An 18,540-nucleotide genomic window follows, 5' to 3' on the forward strand; every position below is an offset into this window, starting at 1 on the left:
AGATAATTCTGCAAAGCTTCCTCTCGATACGACAAAGCATTGCACACTTCATATTTTTTGTAAAAACCTATAAAAAACCACATTTCCTCTTCATCTTACTTCCAGATTAGGCCTTGCATTGCATCAATCTTTCACATATAATTACAAAATAAAATTAAGGGTAAAGATCACTTTGTGTAGGCAACAAAGATAGAATAGTCAAGTTGTTATTAATGTTGAACTTTATGTATTTTAATGACATGGAGATCAAAATATCTTTACAGGTAGAGATGGATATTAACTTGGTTCTTTTCTCTGCAGCAGCTTCAGGCAGCTACTGCACGAAGACAGTAAATGGGTTTTCTTATAATCAGAAATAAATAATTATATTAGACATGGTAAAACAACATTACATAAATTATATGCATCATGAATAAGACAGTTGTAATGAAATAAACAGTTTATATAAAGAATAAAGTGCAGAATTATAATTAAAGCTGGGACTGTTGTGGACGGATGCTGAATAATTCCTGGTTTTCAGTCTTTTGGCAACAAAAACATCAGCAGGTTTCCAGTTGCCATGGTGACTCTAAAAACACTATGTCACTGGCCTCAGCTGTCCTTCCAGAATAATAGCCTAGAAACCAGAGAAAGTCTCTCACATGCTGCCTCCTCCAAAACAAGAAAGGCATCATTGTGCAGGAGGAAAGACTGAAGGGCCAACCAGAGCCACTTGTCTGGCTGAAACAACTATTTCCTGGGAGAGGGTGTAGCTCCAGGTTACCGTACATTAGCCCAAAATGTCAGTTCTTTTAAAAATCATGACCTTTGAGATACATGGTTTTAAGTTTTTTTGTCAAAAAAAGATTAATGTATCTTAATCTTAAAAGCAGCTTGATTACAACAGAATGACTTCGCCTTAACAACTTAGGTGAAATAAAGCTAATCTAGTTTCTTTTATAGCCCCATCTGTGAAACATGAAACAAAAAAAAAAAAAAAAAAAAAAAACTGAATTAACTCTTTAAGATTATCAATTATATTCTTGGACTCCACAGGTTTCTACTAGGACTGAAACCATTAATCGGATTAATCGATTATTGAAACAATCGTCAACTAATTTAGTAATCGATTAATCATTAATTGGAGTATAGAGAATCTAAAACATGTTAGCTGACAGAGTGACCCACTTAGAGCAGTAATTATATCAAAATTGTAAAATAAAATTCAGCATTTAAGATAAAAAAAACTTTTTCTTCTGTCAATATGCTCTATCCAGCCTTTGTTAAAGCCTTTGCTTTAAAAACATATAACCTTTGATGAATGAATTTATTTCCTACGTAGACTTAATGCAATCTGTTCATACCGTAATATAAAAAAAATGATTGACTTTAAAATCTTATTTTTCAAAAGAAAAGTGATTTTTGTGTCTAATGTTATTAGGAATGCTTCATAGGAAAGTTTTAACGTAAAGTGGCACTTGATATGATTAAAAGCACTTCTGCTGTTATTAGAGTCCATTCAAGCATCTTCCAGATGCAGCTGTGGTCCAGCAGATCCCAGATCAGGTAGATGGACTTCTTTCCATGAGTTCCTTGTTTCTTCCACATTGTCAGAGACCTAAACACATCATAAAGGCTTATGAATACCAACACAAACACTTGTGCTAAGTCCCTTTAATGCATTCACTATTACACACCAGAACACACAGAACACACCTCAGCAGCCTGCAGACATTAAGGTGCACACACAAGGAGACTCACTGATCCACATGAAATTAATTACACACCCTGAGGTAGGCGTTGTGAGAAATGTTTGCATTATAGGGAGGTTTTTTTTTTCTTTGAAGAATCTGATAAGCACAGTTGATTATTGTTATGTGGTCTGGTGTAACCTCTGTGCTGATGAAACCTCATGGTTTTCTTAGGAGAGCATAAAAGAGATGGCTTACTGACACCTACTGGTAAAAAAAAAAACTGCAAGAATCAGGAATACAAATTTCTTTAAAAAAAAAAAAAAAAAAATATATATATATATATATATATATATATATATATATATATATATATATATATATATATATATATATATATATTAAAATAAAAAGCACAAAAGGCAAGTTCATATGCAAATGAAGGATTTTACTGAAAACCTTAATACCAATATGGCAGAGCAACTCACCTGACTGTTGGAGATTCAGTGTCCATTGAAGTCTGCTGTGCTACCGCTTGGAGTCTCAGCCTGATAGATGCAGAAACACAACAGGAAACACTTTTAGCGGGACATCTTCTCCAACTCATTGTTCAAACAACAGAAATATGCAACAGAATCACATGCTGATTAAAAACCTTGTGCAATATGCAAGTTGGAATAAATGCAGAAACAAAGCTGCAGCTCTTTTTATGTTTATCCAAATAAATAAATGAATATAAAAAAGAACATACGGTGCTGTATATGTAAAAGAAGATAAAGGCTTCTATTTGATTGGAAAAAGATAATGATGGTGTAACGATAAAGGGATACAGCAGTAGTGATCAATGAGCTTTTTTCTGTTTGGAATCCCTGTCATGTTGGAGAACCCAATTCAATTTAAGCTTCAGCTACTTTATCCAATATGTCCCTCTTAGATGAAAGAAAACCAAGATGTTCAAGAAGACTTCGGCAAAAGTTTTGCTGTCAATCTTTGGGTCATTGTGCAGACAAACATTTTAACTTCTAACCCACCAACAATTAACAGCTAGATGGCTGCTGAACACAGAGTGGATGTTCTAACAGGACAACCATCCCAGACACAGATTACAAATAGTTTAACAATGTATAATGGAAACAAACCAGTAGGATTTTTGAATGGCCACAACCTAAAACCCATAGAAAGTTAGTCTAGAAAAATGTAGTCTAGACATATGGTTAAATATCCACACAGTGATATACCAGCATTTTGTTCATGGCTAAAAATATTAAAATATTAGCAAATAGTCTATGAGTATTTTTAAAAATCATGTATCTGTGAGGGAAAACTTGTAAAACAACTCAAACTTGATACTCAGCCCTTGCTTTAAAAACCTCTTACTTTTTATTTTTAATAAGATAATATAAAAAAAATATATTTTTTGAAGTTTTAACTTGTTTATGCATAGAACCTCAGCCATAAATAACCAATATACAAATGTCCCTGTTTTGGGCTCTCATTTAATTTCCCATACCTTTGGACACAGCGGGTACCAGTATAAGCCTTGGAAGGTGCTGTTCTCCTGTCTCCAGCCATCCAGAGGAATGAGCACCTCACCCAAAAACACTTTCTTTGTGAGGGTCCCTGAATGCCACACAGAGGCCTGCAGTCTCTTTCCAAACAGCAGATGGCGCTCTATATTATACTGTAAAAAAGGACACAAATTATTTTATAACAAAAGAATTGCTCCCCCTACTGTCAACAAATATTTATAACCCTGATTATGTGATTACTAAAGACCTTCAATCACTTTTTAATAATGAAAATACATTAATAGGCATTTTTTTATATGTTGAATGTCAATTTAAAACACCATGATATAAAATATCCTGAAATTATCTTTTTATGACTAAAGAATGTGTATTCATAAATGACTGCTCCTTAGTCTTAGAAGTTAAAGAATACTATATTGTGTCTTATTACCTTAAAAACCTCATTATAAACGGGGTCAGTTGTGTTTTTCTTCACCGACGTCTTCATTTTACTGTTTTTGTCTGGAAGCACGTAGAGTTTCACATATCTACCGAGGAGAATAAAGACATAATAAGGACACTGAGTTGGAAAAATAGTTACACTTTCAAACCACTCTCTAATAAGGCTATCCTTACGGGTGACTCTTCTTTTTCTTGCTGTTTCCATAAGCCAGATTTCTGCAGGAACCGACAGTGATCTCCAGACAAGAGCAGCTGTGGTTGTAAGCCACAGCAAGCTCCATCTCCCCAGACACAAGGATGCCCTCAAAGATCCCACACTCTGTGCTGATGCTGCTAATGCTGCCCTGCAAAATCAATTAGAACAATTTCTCCAGTTGGTCATTTTATGTCTGAAAGTTAAGAAAAGAGTTCAACTAACCCCGATCTGTCTTCTGATACTTTATTTACAGGAAGGTGTTTTGTTTTTATCTCTGATCGGTGGCTTTCACTTACTCTGTGATTAATAGATTGCTCCGAGCTGAACGAGGTTTCTTCCTCTGCACCTGTAGATGAACTCTCATGGTCGCTGTCTTTGCTTTTCTTGAACAGGTTTGGAAGACTTTCCTGTTTAGATAGCTGGCAAAGAAAAAGCAACAGCTCGTTGGATTCAGGTCATTTCGCTCAAAGGATCAACTGATGCCCCTAAAGGGAATTTCAGGAGCTGTGATTGACTTACAGAGCAAGATTTGTGGATGTCTGTTTCTGAAAGGCTTTTTTGGGTGCTATAGCGAAAACACGTCCGGTTGGGGTCTACTGTCAGCAGGTCTCCTCTCACATCATTCTGAGAATTGGAGAATCCTGAAATAAAAGAAAAAAAAATTACACACTCCAAATATGAAGAACAACTAAGAAGATACTAAACTTTTAGATTTGGTGTGAAAAAAGGCACGGATTTCCTTAAAAGGCTCTCCGGTAAAGATATCTCTATATCTGTTATGTTTCAATTTCTGCAGCCCTGCTGATGCAGCAGTTATAAAACATCAAAGGCTTTTTCTTTCCTGTGTTGTATAAGGTCAAGCCTATTTCCTCTGTGGTTATTACTCTGCGCATATTCAGCTTCCTGGGGCACAGATCAGGCTATATTGATACGACATGCTAAGGAAGTCACGTTTCTGCATCTTGTAGAAATATTCAAACTGATTGAGTTCTCAACATGTTGTTGCATCATAAGCAGATGTATTTTTTTTTTTTTTTTTTAATAATCCAGAATAAATAATTCTGTAACCAAGCAGCAGATGGCACGTAATTCACAGCTGCAGAAATCTTAACTTGAAATATGTGGCATGCATTTTTTTTACTATCTTCTGTATTTTTATTTCAGAAGTCCTATACTTGGTGAGTAGCGCAAACGTGAGTAGAGTACCCAAAAAATTTACAAAGAGTAGCTCTACTTTATCATTTTTTTTTTGCTCAAGTAAAAGTAAAACAGTAGCCTTTAAAGAAATTACTCCAGTAAGAGTAAAACCTTTTTTGGCTAAAAGGCTACTTAAGTACGGAGTAACTGATCTGCTTACTGCCCCTGATCATTACCACTGATAAGATATTTTATAGAACTATGTGAAATTGAACAAGAAATTCAGTGATATGTAAATTCTGCTGTTTAAAGGATAAGATATAAATAAATATATAGCATTCAGTAATTACAGAATAATACATTTAAGTAAATGTAACCTCTGGAGTTTATGTTTTTGGAGTTATGAGATACACCAATGAGGGCGGGCTCATAAATCTTATTTCAAAAGCTATTTTTGAAAGAAAACGCCAAAAAACTGCACTGAACCACAGCTTAGCTTGTTCCAAAACACCAACCCCGCACATAACCCTGAAAAGAATCCTTACAGTGGAACATGGTGGTGGTGGCATCATGCAATGGGATTGCTTTCAGCTATTGACTCTCTTGATATATTTGCTAAGGCAGAAGAATTATTGCAGTTCATGAGACAATGCCGGCTCCCTTGGATCAAACATTTTTTCAGCAGTGTATTCTAGTCTGTATATATGAATAAATATATTAATATCTCTAACAATTAATCCCATTCAGCAACTTGCTTTTGGCTGCAAAACAGACCATGCAACAATTTCAGATCCTAGCTGACATCATCAAAAGGCCTTATAGGTTTAAAATGGTGACACTATAACTATACAGTATAAATTCAGGTGGCCTAATAGGAAACTTTAAAAATTGTCTCTCAATAAACCAACTCAAAACATAGCTATAACATCCAAGATTTTTTTTTTCAAGAATCCATTTTGAAGACACGGTACAGAATAAGTTATTTTGTCAAGAATTAAAGTCATGTTCACTATTTAACTGAAAAAAGGGACTTACTTTTAATGTGACTCCTGAAGCTAAGCATGAGATCTTCCATAGATTGTGTGAAAGCCTTTGAATTCTTTAGTTCCTGCAGTAAAAGAAAAAATGAGCTGAGGTCAGTCTGTGGCTCTGCTACACTGTGAAATGAAGTTTAAATATGTTTTAGTTTTTTTTACCCTGAATCTCCCTCTAAATTCATATTCCATGTGAGGTGGAGGCGTTGGAGGCACAACATATATGTTTCTGTGTCATTCAAGAAATTAGACATAACCAACAACAATTAGAGAAATGCAGTGGATATTAAGTAAATTAATGAAAACTAAGTAAAAACTTGGAGGTTCGTCATACCTCTGCACACTGTAGAGCTTTAATAGTTTCTCCCCAGCTGTTTCATACTTTCCTGCAAAAAGGTGTGAATATTACAACATTACATTTAGACCATTGACTGAATACTGACATGCAGTTGGCAACTTAAACTGTTTTATAGCAAAAGATGCCTAAAGAGGCCCAGATTATTATTGAAATCAGTAAATTCAATAAATGATAATCCAGAAGCTATAATAAAGCTGTCTGAGGTTAAACAAACCTGTGGTGATTTTAAATTTCTTTGCCCTTTCTTCCAAAAACCATTCTCCTGATCGGATCTTCACCTCTCTGCCAAAAAAAGGAAGGGTGAGAAAATGGTATCAATCTAACAGAGAATCTGAATGAACTGATATGAACCAAACTTTCACCTAAATTTATAATCCTAAGTTGTGTATCCTTCTATGTCACTTATTACCCTTTTCACAATTTCAGTTAATGTTAACAGAACCCTCATCACTGATGTCCTAAGGAAAAAGTGGCACAGTGATTTATAATGGTGGCACATCTAATTGCATTAAAGTCAGCGAATGATTGAATCAACTCATTGACTTTGCAGAATTCACACGACTTGGATGAACATGAAGTAACAGTAGGTAGTGGCTTCACTTTTATCACTGCGTATCTACATTAGAGACTAAAAGCCACTTTCCACAAAGCCAAAGAGTAAGAAAGTGACGTGTTAACCAATTCAAAGTGAAAGTATCAGTTATAGCATTAAGCAGCAATCTACTATTCACACATTGTCTTTCTTGCCCTGCTTTGATTCTCACTGCTCAGGCGTTTCATCAGGGGGGCAGCACCTCTCACCTATAAGCATGGCACACTGTGCACTTCCAGTCTGTGGCCCCAACACGGCACCTGCTGCAGATGCGATGGCTGCATCCCCGGCACACAGCGCCTGTGTTCAAGAACTTTCCCAAAGACCTCTGGCACCGGGCGCAGGTTCTCTCGCCATACTGCCGGGTGTAGCTCTTGGCACCCTTCCTCCGTAGCTCTTGCAGATCACACTTCATCTTTCTTGGTAGGAAAAAGGGAAAATAATGTGGCTCTTTAGGGTTTGAATTCATGCCTTCCTCTTTTTTGTAATACAACATTTATGGTAGTTTTAGCTTAATACTGCAGGGATGCTATTGTTAAGAATAAGGACTCAAATATTGGTAGAATACCTAATGGAGACTGACTTGTTCACCTTCCAAGAGAACAAAAATGCAAAACATATTCTCATTCAGGTTGTGGAGTGGCCTAGTTAAAGTCCAGATCAAAAGCCAGCCAAGAATATGTTACATGCAAAGAATATTGTGCAAATGTTCAGTCTTTAGATGTTAAAAGCTGCACGAGTCTTACCCCAAAGTACAGCATATTTCATAAGAACCTTAAAATGCTTAAGATTTGTGACTAAAATGGTAAGAAACATACTTTCTAAATGAATTAGTTGCTTGGATTTTTGCATGCACTCAGTATTGTTGCCTGTGCCTGTGCAACTCATAAAGGGAATCATTGCATCATGTCTAAAATTATTGTCATTGAGAGACCAAAACCTACATTTTCCTTGTAAGTACTGATCTTTTATTACTTTAAGCAGAACTATTAGCTCTGACTATTTTCTTTATCTCTAAGCAGCAGTTTCATATCAGAACTTTTATCAATATTATTGTAAATTACCTGATTCTTTCCTCTTCAATCCTCCGCAGTTGTTTGTCCCTTTGAAGGACCTCAAGGACTCTTTCTCTTTCCAGAAATTGAAGAACACCTAAATCCATCTTTAAAGAAGCCGTTATGGAACAGAAGTATTTGCTTTTGTGCTTTCTGAAAGCTCTCCTCTCTGCTTTCCTCTGCAATGACTCCTCCTCTCACTCTCTTGGGTCTTTAAACCTCCCCCTTGTTGGGCCCTCCCTCAGACCTCCCCTTTTGCCTTCTGGAGCTGAAAGATTAAATAGAAAGAGAGATAGAAAAAGGTCAGTGTGACTGCTGTCCAGCTTTTCTTTCTTATGACTGGGATTTAATGGATCCATCATTCTTTTTTCAGTCAGACATGATGTTTTTTTTTTTATTTACACTTGACTGCATCAAGTAAGTCGACCCAGATTCAGAGGAAATATCCTGCTGATATTCTTATTGTTACAGTAATTTCAGACCTCCATCATCCTAGAATCTAATAAAAGTTTAAGATGTAAAGAGATAAACTGACTCCCTCTTTTCTATTTTTATTTTGGTAAAAAGTTTGTACTATGTTAGAATTACGCTTTTGGAAAATAAACATTTTCTCTCTCTGCTGTGGGAAGTTCAGTCGTGCTTCACTGATGGCTGCAAACCTAAAACCAAATGCCAAGACCTGCATTATTTATGACTGATGTGATCCCGTGGGCTAGTTTATCCTTTTAGGAGGACAGAAAATGGATTTAGGGTTTTCATTACTACTTTCTGCAACTTCATTGTACAATACCTAAAAAAAGAACTCTGAGTAACTCTGTTCAGACACATTAGGAGTGAGTATGCTAAAAACCCTGCCCAGTTTAAAACTTCTGTTATAAGTGAGCACAGACAAGATGAAATATCAGGTAATGGATTTCCAGAGCAGGATTGTACAACATGTACGTTAAAACTGTTGACATTTGGCTGATGAAATCCCACAAAGCTGGAGGACAAGGAACTCCTGACAGATTTCTAAACAGTTTCTCAAGTAATCAAGTTGCATTTAGGGACTTGACATCAGCCCAGACAACGTCGCCTGTAGTGTTAGATTATTGTCTCTTTAGAAGGTCCACTGCTGCTTGAGGCCAAGCTCTTAAAGTGTCTTTTATATAAAGACACTTTGAGGCATCCTGAATCTGAGATGTTTTTTTATTTTTATTTTTACAAATCATGATTGAACTGATTTAAATTAGTTTTATAACAGTAACACCTATGTGAATACGGATGGAAGTTAAACATCATGTCTATCTGACGCATTAGATGGTAGAGTGATTGTGCAGTGACTTTAAATTTAAGAAAAAAACAAGGAAATTATAAATATCAGCTTTGCTGTCTTAAAAAAAAAAATCTTTTCAGTTTTCATACGGAGAGATAAATTCATTGCAAATGCTTTAATATAAAAGCAGTGGATATTAGTGACATTGCATCTGGTTGTTTTTACCAGCCTGCAAGTAACCTTAACAGTTAAAGGGAGTCAACCTACCCTGATTGGGAAGATTTATAAGCTACCTGGATCATTTACTGACTGTCAATTTAAAAAATAAAATCTTTAGCTCTTAGCATTCTGCAAATGACCATGTCTGTCATATAGTTATGTCATTTTTGCAGATAAGAAAAGCAGCTGTTAAACTATTAGTGTTTTGAAGTGATTTATTTTGTTTGATCTTCCTAATAATTTTCATGCATGATTCTATCTTAGGTTCTGCTGAAGTCATACTGCAATGCTCACCTCAATGCTCGTGTTTTCTGCAAAGAAGCTGCACCAACTTCCTCCAACATGGTTTGCCAACCAGACAGACTGAAATTTATTGCCACAAGTGTGTTGCACATGCACCCTGTAAACGGTTAACACTATTCTAGTCATCACTAGATGACAGCCCTCCAAACAATCCCCTTACTCCACAGTCAGAACAAGAATAGGTGTTCAGGTTCAAACTGCCTCCATTACACTCGTTTATGTAAATATGTATAGAAATATCAACAGATGTTTCCAAGGTAAACTTTCAACACATTCGTTGTTACTGTTCACATCAACTTTGCAATCTATTGCAGTAATCACCACGGGAGTCATTGCGGTCAAACCCAAACGCCATGAACTAAGGAACTGTGTAGAAAACTAAAGAAAAGGGTAAAGGCAAAGGAACCATTAATTAAACCCTTTGGATATGACAATCTGAATGCATACAGCATATATTTGATTTAACAATACACTTGAGAGGTTATGGCTGAAACTGGATATTAATGCTATGTAAGAGTTTCATGTTTCATTTGCTGACATCAAATCAAAATAAAATTTTACTTTGGAGGACACATTTAACTTCATGTTTGGCATTTGCTTAATATTTCCACATCATTTTATTTCCTCATAATCAATATTTCTTGAAGTGCATCAGTCTCTCCTGCAGACAAAAACATACTGCATGGGGCTTTCCCTTAGGATTCAGTTCGATTAAATTAAATAATACATTATTAATCTCAAAGGTAAATTCAATAAATTTGGCTTTACCTTTCCAAATATAACATTGGCCATTAAGTGTTGTAATAAATACATCCATAGGTAGGCCTACATTTATCAGAAATAGGAATTGTTCAGCTTAAAATCTATGAAATCATCATCTGGGATAGTAAACGTCGAAATGAATAGAAAAGCATTAAAAAAATTGCCATTATAATTTGTTATGTGTAGTCATTTGAAAGATTTATGGTAACCCTGACTGATCTAAAAAGAAAACACTGAATTAATGGTCAGAAAGTGAGAGAAATTATTTTCATTTTTAGAAAATGCATTTAAAAATATCAATCTGGTAGATTTTATAAATTAACCATTTTCTTTGATCTACTATTACTGAAACAATGCATTTTAAAATCGAACATTTTTAATCTATGTTCTCACTGAGCTCATTCCCAAGGAAGCAGAGTCATAGCTTTTCAGTCTTAGAAAACCTACTGTTGAAAAGCCCTTTGTCAGCCCCTGTTAGCAGAGCCTATGCTTACTACTAACCAGAGCAGTCAGGAAGCATGCAGTTAGATAATCAGCCTTATTTCTAATTGGACCTGAAGGATCAGCGAGAAATAAAGCAGTTAATTCAGTTTGGTGAAAATCATTTCAGGAGTGAGCAGATACAACAGTCATTTCACACACAGCCAGCCTGTGCAGAGAAGCCAGATCACTCATGGTCTACATGGTTTAGTGGTGACAGTGTTCACATTTTGGAAGAGAGACGGAGGAGGTGTGATCGTATGAGCCCGCCACATCAGTGACAGTAAAAGACAACTGAGTGATTACCACGGAACCCTATATATGGTTACTGAGAACCGTGAGAATGACCAAAGCAAATATGGGTGACGTGTTAAGCACAAGCAGAAGTGTTTCCTGGAAGACTTAGGTGAGAAACTGCATAGTTTGAGTAAGACAAATTCAAGACTAGAAGATAATTTAAGAACCAAAAGCGCCCAAGATCTCATACACTGAGATCAAAGTAGGATTTAACAATCTATTTCTCTAAATTCTAAAAAGCTGGTCAAAACCAAAACAAAATGTTGAGAGAAATGATTTCTTAACCATCTTTAAATAAGATTCTTAAGTAAGTGATGCCATTTTTGCAAAAGCAACTGCATTTGGAAACTTGTCTATTTCTTTCTCTTTCATAACCATTTCCTAATATCAATCTTTAAGCTGCAAATATCACATAAAACTTCAATGAACAGACGGCCACTGAGCAGGATGAAGTGGCATTACATTTAAAAAAATATAAACCAAAATATCAGCCAAAAGTCATGAGAACAGAACTCTTTAAAGTGGAAAGGCTAGGTTTGCGGGCTGAGAAATAGGTCACTGCAGATGTGAGTGATGCTGACTAGTTTAGCTGCAAAGTCTTACCTTTAGTCTGAACGGCACCGACAGAGTGGTCAGCCGGAGGAAGTGGCAGATTTATATACACTGCAGGGGAAGCATGCAGAGCTCTGCTTCCTTCCTTTATGTGATCACAGAAGCTGTTGAAACCGAGAAGAGTTTTAAAAATCAGCCACTGCTGAGTTTTATCTTATCTTTATCTCTCGTTTGAAAATACCCTTTTCTGTTTACGTAAGATGACTTTAAGGTGCTTTTTCATTATCAGTGCTGATTCTAATATAGTAAAAAAGAACCAAAATCAGAAGTTCAGGGTAATATATTTTTTATATTAAATAATGGATTTGTCTATGCTTTCTTTTATACAAATACTAAAATAAAAGATAATAAACACTTTTAGGAATCAAAAAAAAAATTTGTATCAGAGAGTGGGGTGATCCTAAATTAACATTAATACACACAAACATTCACTTGTTTATTCTTAAGTAAGCCTTCTGGGCAAAGACATCCTTCCTTTGCCCCAAACTCCACAACATACAGCTCCCTGCAAATCCCTCAAATATGATTATGTTCAGTTTGAGCTTAAAATGCTGTTGTTAAAACCTTTCTTTCTCAGTCAAGGTTCTAGGATCTTTTTTTTTTTTTAATGGCTGCTCACCTCAAGTCTGATTCATCAGGTGCAGCGGTTGAAGCGCCTTGTAGTCATGTCTAGAGCAAATATGATTCAGCATGTCATCTAAACTGGAGGTTATTTTGACTCATGACCCAAAATATTAGTTTAGTATATAATTATTTCTACAAAATCAATTTACAGCAGTTCTTTGATATAGCATCAAAAAACAAAGCAATTGGTTTTCTCAATTTCTAAGTGATGGTTTTATATTTGAGGCACTTGTTTAGTTTAATTTCTGCAGTGGATCTCAAGACTCCATACTGGTTTACCAGCAACCCAAAGTGGGTTTACATTTCCAACTTAAGGAATCAATCCACGAAATACCTTTTAATTAGACAATTCCTGATTATAACTTCCCCTATCATAGATAGACAGCCTTTTGAAACAGTGGTGATCGCAAGTGCCATCAAAGCAGTGGCACAGGGAGTGGGCTGTCTAATTACAGTAGATGAAATCAAAGGTAGGATATACTTGCAACTTGAGGCGTGTTCCTCAGGTTCCTTTACTGTAATAAAGTGTTGGAGCGGTGATCTGAATGCAGAGGAAGATTCAGGCTGAATATTTTTCTGTCTCTATCTGTATCAGACCTTGTATTTTGTTTTAACTTCCTGTAGCATTTTGCTTCTGTCAGGCTGCCACAGGGCAGCTGTGGTTACAGTATAGCTTACCACCATAAGCGTGTGAATGTGTGACAAATGTCAGCAACATAGTGTAAAGCGCTTTGGAGTCTTTTAACTTGAAAAGGCACTAGTAAAAAACAAGTTATCATTAAACTTCATAAACTTTTAATAGCTGCAAGGAAGGGAAAAAATTCACAAAGATTTTATTGGTAAACATATTGATAACAGATTCTAATTTACAAGCAAAAAAATCAGATTTGCATTTATGCCAAGAGACAAATGAGCTCCAAGGAACATTAAACCAAGAGCTCCATGATTTTTTTCATGACGTCTCAAGCATGGCTCCTGTCTGTCTCTCTTATTCCTCCTAGTAATTCTCAGGAGAAACAGTGAGAGACATATATTGCATAAAACTAATACAAAAGTCAGCCTGCAATCAATCAACATTTGACTAACAACATTTTCCAATAGGTTGTTTCGTTTTTCCTCTGTGTGAAGGTGATCTCCTCTGTCTTGTAACAGGAAACATCCACCTCCTGTTTCTAGTCAGTTTGACTCATTAAAGATGACGTGTTAGACTCAGAGCTCTCCTCTTCATCGAACAGACTATAGTCTATTGCACTGTTTGGATAACCCTCAAATCTACTGTTTACAGCTTTCTTCTCCAGTTCTTGACTTTTAGCATCTTGAACATGCATAAACCACACGTTTTCTGTATACAGGCAGCTGTTGCTAATGCAAGAATTTATGCTTGTGGCTGATTCTATCAATGTCGTTTTTACTTTGTGCAACACTATTTTACTGGAATTAATAAGGAATGTTGATACTCACCTGAAGTTTACCCTTTAACTACATTTTTTTGATATTTATTTTGGATATTGATCCTTTTAGTGTTGCTTTATCAAAGAATAAAAAAACCCAAATTCTTTAAACCTTATTGTCACTTTGTTGGAAAGTTTAATATTGAATCATGTGAACAAAAAGGCTCAGATTCATACCAAATTAAGAAGAATTTCTGTGTTTCATCTTTTAAGGCCATGTTCTAAATCTGGAACGGATTCTCATACGACTGAAGAAAACAGATTTCTGGATATCAGCAGAAAAAGAACAAAAGAGGGACGGACAATAAAGTACAGAAGAAGCAGGATTGTATTAAACGTTTGAAATAGAAATAACCTCTATTAAAAATCCGCACTAATAAGGGCATAGGGGTGATATTTGGTGTTGATTTTAAATGCAAAGGGTAATATGAATGAATTATTTGAAGTTTTGTTACTAACACACACTTAAATGGAGCATTACTATAATATATGATATAAGGGCTACAGTATACCTTAAATGTATCTTGAAAGTTAGGTGAAGATCCAATAAGTTTTTAATATACATTATCACAGCAAAGTGTAGCGATGGACAATTGAGAAACGCATTACACATCTTCATAATCGTGTGGAATTTAGTTTCTATCAAGGACATGTTAGAACTTATATAGTTTCAAAATAATTCCCTATTAAAATTCATGGCAGCTTTAGATGTTTTTTGGTTTCCCCTAATGGTGGTACATCAATTTAGCCTAAAATGTAGAAAGAGTTAAGGAAAATACATTTTGCCTTAAAAAATAGATAGGTTTTAATAGGTGTGTTTTATCTCATGAATGTATTATCACCTAAAAAACAAGGTGATGAAAACGTTTATGATCATGAGACTTAAGTTTGGACATTTAGCCAAAAAGCAATTTCCTAAGTCATAATGACCCCTAGTTATCAATGGTTCTGAATGTTGATGTTTGAGTAATAATGTGGATTCTGAACTTCAATGTATAATCAGATTGATTGTTACTGGGTAGCAGATTTATATAATAATAAATAATAAAAATGTAGAAAAAAAAAATTGAACAGTCGAACTAATAGATTTCTTTTAGCGTTTTGAGGCACATTGACCCTTATTTTCTTTTCTTTCACTCAGGACAGAGGGAAGGAAATGAAGTTAAAGAGGGGAGGAAGTAAAGCATCTGTTTAAGACAAGGTTAATATTCCAAACATTAATACTGCACATTTTTACCAACATACACGAAATTTCTATTTTCCAAAAATTCACAAAATACTAAAAACTGTACTGATCCAAAACATTATAAAAAACAGACAAGATAACTCAGCAACAAAATTTGGATGGAAAGTCCTCTTAATATGGCATGATTCCTTTGACAAACATATGCTACTTATTCATTTTATACATAAGGAGATGGCATTCCTACTATTTCCCAAAAAGCTCATCTTCAAGAGGTAACATTTTTCATTTTATAGCATTTTGGCTTAAAAGTCAGAGAAAGCACCAGGAAGATTTTTCTCAAAGTTGAAAACTACAGCAAAGATTAATGCCAAAAGAGTCCAGAAACATTGGTCTTAAAAAATACGGCTAAAAATGGAAGGTAATTTAAGTTAGAAGCCTTTGGTCTGAAATAGGAAACTTTCTCAATAAAGCAGCTAAAGAACCTGCTGCTTCGGTGCATCTAAAAATTGGACTGGCTTTAGACATATCTTGCCTTCGTTGGAAAGCCAAGCTTTTTTAAAATTAGTCTCTGGGTGTTGCAGTGTGTAGAAACGTTTTAAGCTGCATCGTCTCTTCCACTGATATCCTGTCATGGTAGAAGCTGATCCCTGTTAGGAGCTCAATGTCTCGAACTCTTGCGGTGTGAAATCTCAGCCACTCCTCTATCCACGCAAATTCAGACCGCTCCTGAAAAGACACAGAAAGATTTAAGACTGGATCTAGGAGATAGACTAACAAAAGTATTCACACAATCACAGTTTTTTCAATTCTCTCATATTAAAACTACAAATGTCTATGTATTAAAGGGAAACATTTTATATTTTGATAAAAAAAAACAAAAACAAAAAAACGAATAAGGGCTTTAACTAGTGGAAGAAAAACAAAACATGATATTTTTTTTTGTGGGCTGCATTTATAACCACCCTCTACCCTTTGCTGAAACACATCTACAGACTGACATTTGTTCTCATCCTTTTTCAAAGCTCAGTTAGATTTATTAGACAACTTTAAATGGTATTGGGTGGACTGTATGCCTGCATGTTGTCTAGGCTGTTCTAACAGATTATTCTTCAAATCTTCCATTGTAGTGTAGGCTTCCTCCCTCCCACCCCAGAAAAAAGATCTTTTGCAGCCAACAACTTTTTATTTTTATTTTTATTTCCGTATCTTTTCAGCCCCACCCATATTTCCATCAAATCTGATCAGCTTCCGATCCCTGAAATCTAAAGCCTCACTACAGTATGGTTCTAAAACCAGTTGATATTTTAACTGGAGAAGAAAATATTTAGTGTAGATTTCCATCAGTCGGGATTTTTTCATTTAGGGTAAAACAAACTTCTTATACGATCTCATTCGCTGATAGTAACGTAATCACATGTTTGCTGTGACTCCTGCATCTATGGTAGGTTTAAAGTAAAGCAGGTATAGTCTTTAAAAACATTGACTTCGATGTTTTAATGCAAAAAGATGACCTAGATTTTATTTAGGCATATTCAGGTAAGATGGAAACAGATTTTACTGTTACTATAGATGCATGCAGATTTTATTTAATGGAAAGTGTACAGAGGTGTGGTTTGAGTCACAGGTGTTACTCACAGCACAGAACTCTGTGTAGTCAGATATGTGGGGCATAATGAAGGAAATGGCCTGAAGTGGACCCTCGCAGTTAATAGGAGTCAAGCTGGAGTTGCGGCAGCTGGTCATGATCAAGAAGAAATGCGTCGGGACATCAGTTTGGTTCCTGGAGAGAAAAGGGTTTTTAAGATTCAAAGAAACAGCTGGATTTCAACATGTTTCCTAAGCAGAAAACATTTTCTTTAGCTCTTATGATTCCTATTTACTTCGTCCGTGCTGTGATGACACAAATCTGTTTTTTTTTTGTACTATTTGTCACAAAAACCTCTCATATTTCCACACCAGACACTAACACAAGCAAACAGCCAGGGGGCATGAGCAAAGAACTGCCTTTAGTAAGCTTATTAGTTACAGTATTTCATTACTAACTAAAAAAAGAAGTGAGGGTAAAAAAGACATGGTCAGTTATGATTCACAGTTTCCTTCGCCGCAGCTCAGTAAATCTTGTGTGATAAGATGTAACCAGAGAACCACCAAACTGTCATGTGGCTTGATTTACGTCTTTTACAATTTGGATTTAGCAACACTGTAACCGCCCTGAACAGTTTTATAAAATGTGTGAAGATCCCTCGTAACCACATCATTACATCTTTTAATGATGTTTACAAATCCTTACTGTATATTATACAAAATCAACTATTCTTAGCTATTCACGATGCTGTATTATTTTCCTTTATTAAAATCAAGCACAAAGTTTTATTTAGCTTGATTCATGCATGTCTGAGTAATCCTCATGAATTCTGCTGTGGCATTACCAGTTTACGTAGAACAGTGATAACCTGCCCTCTTAAGGAAGCACCTAGCTTCGCCTTGCCCGTAAACAACATGCCACTTAATCAAACCACCAAGCAGAGATGTGAGGCAGAGCATGATTTTTTTCACTAAAAGCTGACTCAACTTAACTTTATTTATAGAGCCCTTTAAACCCAACACAGCAACCACAAAGTGCCCTTACATACCAAGAAAATAAAATGGAATAAAGATAAAAAAAATAAACATTTGAAAGAATAAAGTGAGTAAAATAGATTCATTAATTTATAACAAATAAAATAAAATAAAAAACAACAACTAAAACAAACCTGAAAAAACAAAAGCAGAGAGAGCATCATACTGCGTTGAAAGCCAAAGAATAAAAAAAGGTTTTAGGATGAGTTTTAAAATAGATGGTAAGGAGGATTGCCATAAGAGGAGGGGGAGTTCATTCCACAATTTTGGAGCAGTAACTGAAAACTGTGTCTCCTCTGAGCTTCCATCTGCACCTCGGTCCCTCAAGGAGCAGCAGGTCAGCTGACCCAAGGCAGCGAGTAGGAATGTAGGGATGAAGAAGCTCAGAGAGTTAAAGAGGGGCCAATTTAAAGACTTTAAAATAGGGATGCACGAAATAATCGGCCCACTATCGGTATCGGCCTGTATCGGCCCTAAAACTGAATATCGGACATCGGCCACCCCACCGATATTTAACCCGATATTTGATCAGCTTCTGAGTTTCTAAAGTCTAAAAAAAAATAAAACATACTTCTTCTTCTTCTTCCTCAAAAACTTATTTTTTTACAGACTTAAAAACTTCTAAAGACGGGGGAAAAAATATTGATACATTAAATTATCACAATATCTTCCTATGCTGATATATTGCCATTTAAAAACACCATATCAATCACTTTTACT

The 18,540-nt window shown here is 35.6% G+C and overlaps 2 protein-coding genes across 3 annotated transcripts in view; both read right to left on the reverse strand.

Annotated features, from left to right (window-relative positions):
* Positions 1–1,042: 1,042 nt before the first annotated feature.
* sytl3 (synaptotagmin-like 3) lies at positions 1,043–11,965 on the reverse strand. Its single transcript, XM_038291897.1, has 14 exons — positions 11,932–11,965; positions 8,022–8,280; positions 7,167–7,376; positions 6,580–6,647; positions 6,342–6,393; positions 6,170–6,236; positions 6,009–6,081; positions 4,356–4,477; positions 4,133–4,255; positions 3,815–3,984; positions 3,630–3,726; positions 3,181–3,351; positions 2,159–2,218; positions 1,043–1,597 (listed from the first exon to the last, which is right to left on the reverse strand). The coding sequence occupies exons 2-13, from the start codon at positions 8,117–8,119 to the stop codon at positions 2,174–2,176; spliced, it is 1,296 nt and encodes a 431-aa protein (XP_038147825.1). The 5' UTR covers positions 8,120–8,280; positions 11,932–11,965; the 3' UTR covers positions 1,043–1,597; positions 2,159–2,173.
* A 3,222-nt stretch (positions 11,966–15,187) lies between these two features.
* The window catches only part of enpp1 (ectonucleotide pyrophosphatase/phosphodiesterase 1), a 47,021-nt gene continuing 43,668 nt past the window's right edge, over positions 15,188–18,540 (reverse strand). For both annotated transcript variants that reach the window (XM_038291890.1, XM_038291889.1), the window contains exons 22-23: positions 16,837–16,981; positions 15,188–15,927 (exon numbers count right to left, since the gene is read on the reverse strand). In XM_038291890.1, the coding sequence (XP_038147818.1) occupies positions 15,763–15,927; positions 16,837–16,981 (310 nt within the window). In that variant the 3' untranslated portion in view covers positions 15,188–15,762. The remainder of the gene's footprint in view (positions 15,928–16,836; positions 16,982–18,540) is intronic.

Source organism: Cyprinodon tularosa, unplaced genomic scaffold (assembly GCF_016077235.1).
Source record: "Cyprinodon tularosa strain WSP-4 unplaced genomic scaffold, ASM1607723v1 ctg303, whole genome shotgun sequence".
NCBI classification, from domain to species: Eukaryota; Metazoa; Chordata; class Actinopteri; order Cyprinodontiformes; family Cyprinodontidae; genus Cyprinodon; species Cyprinodon tularosa.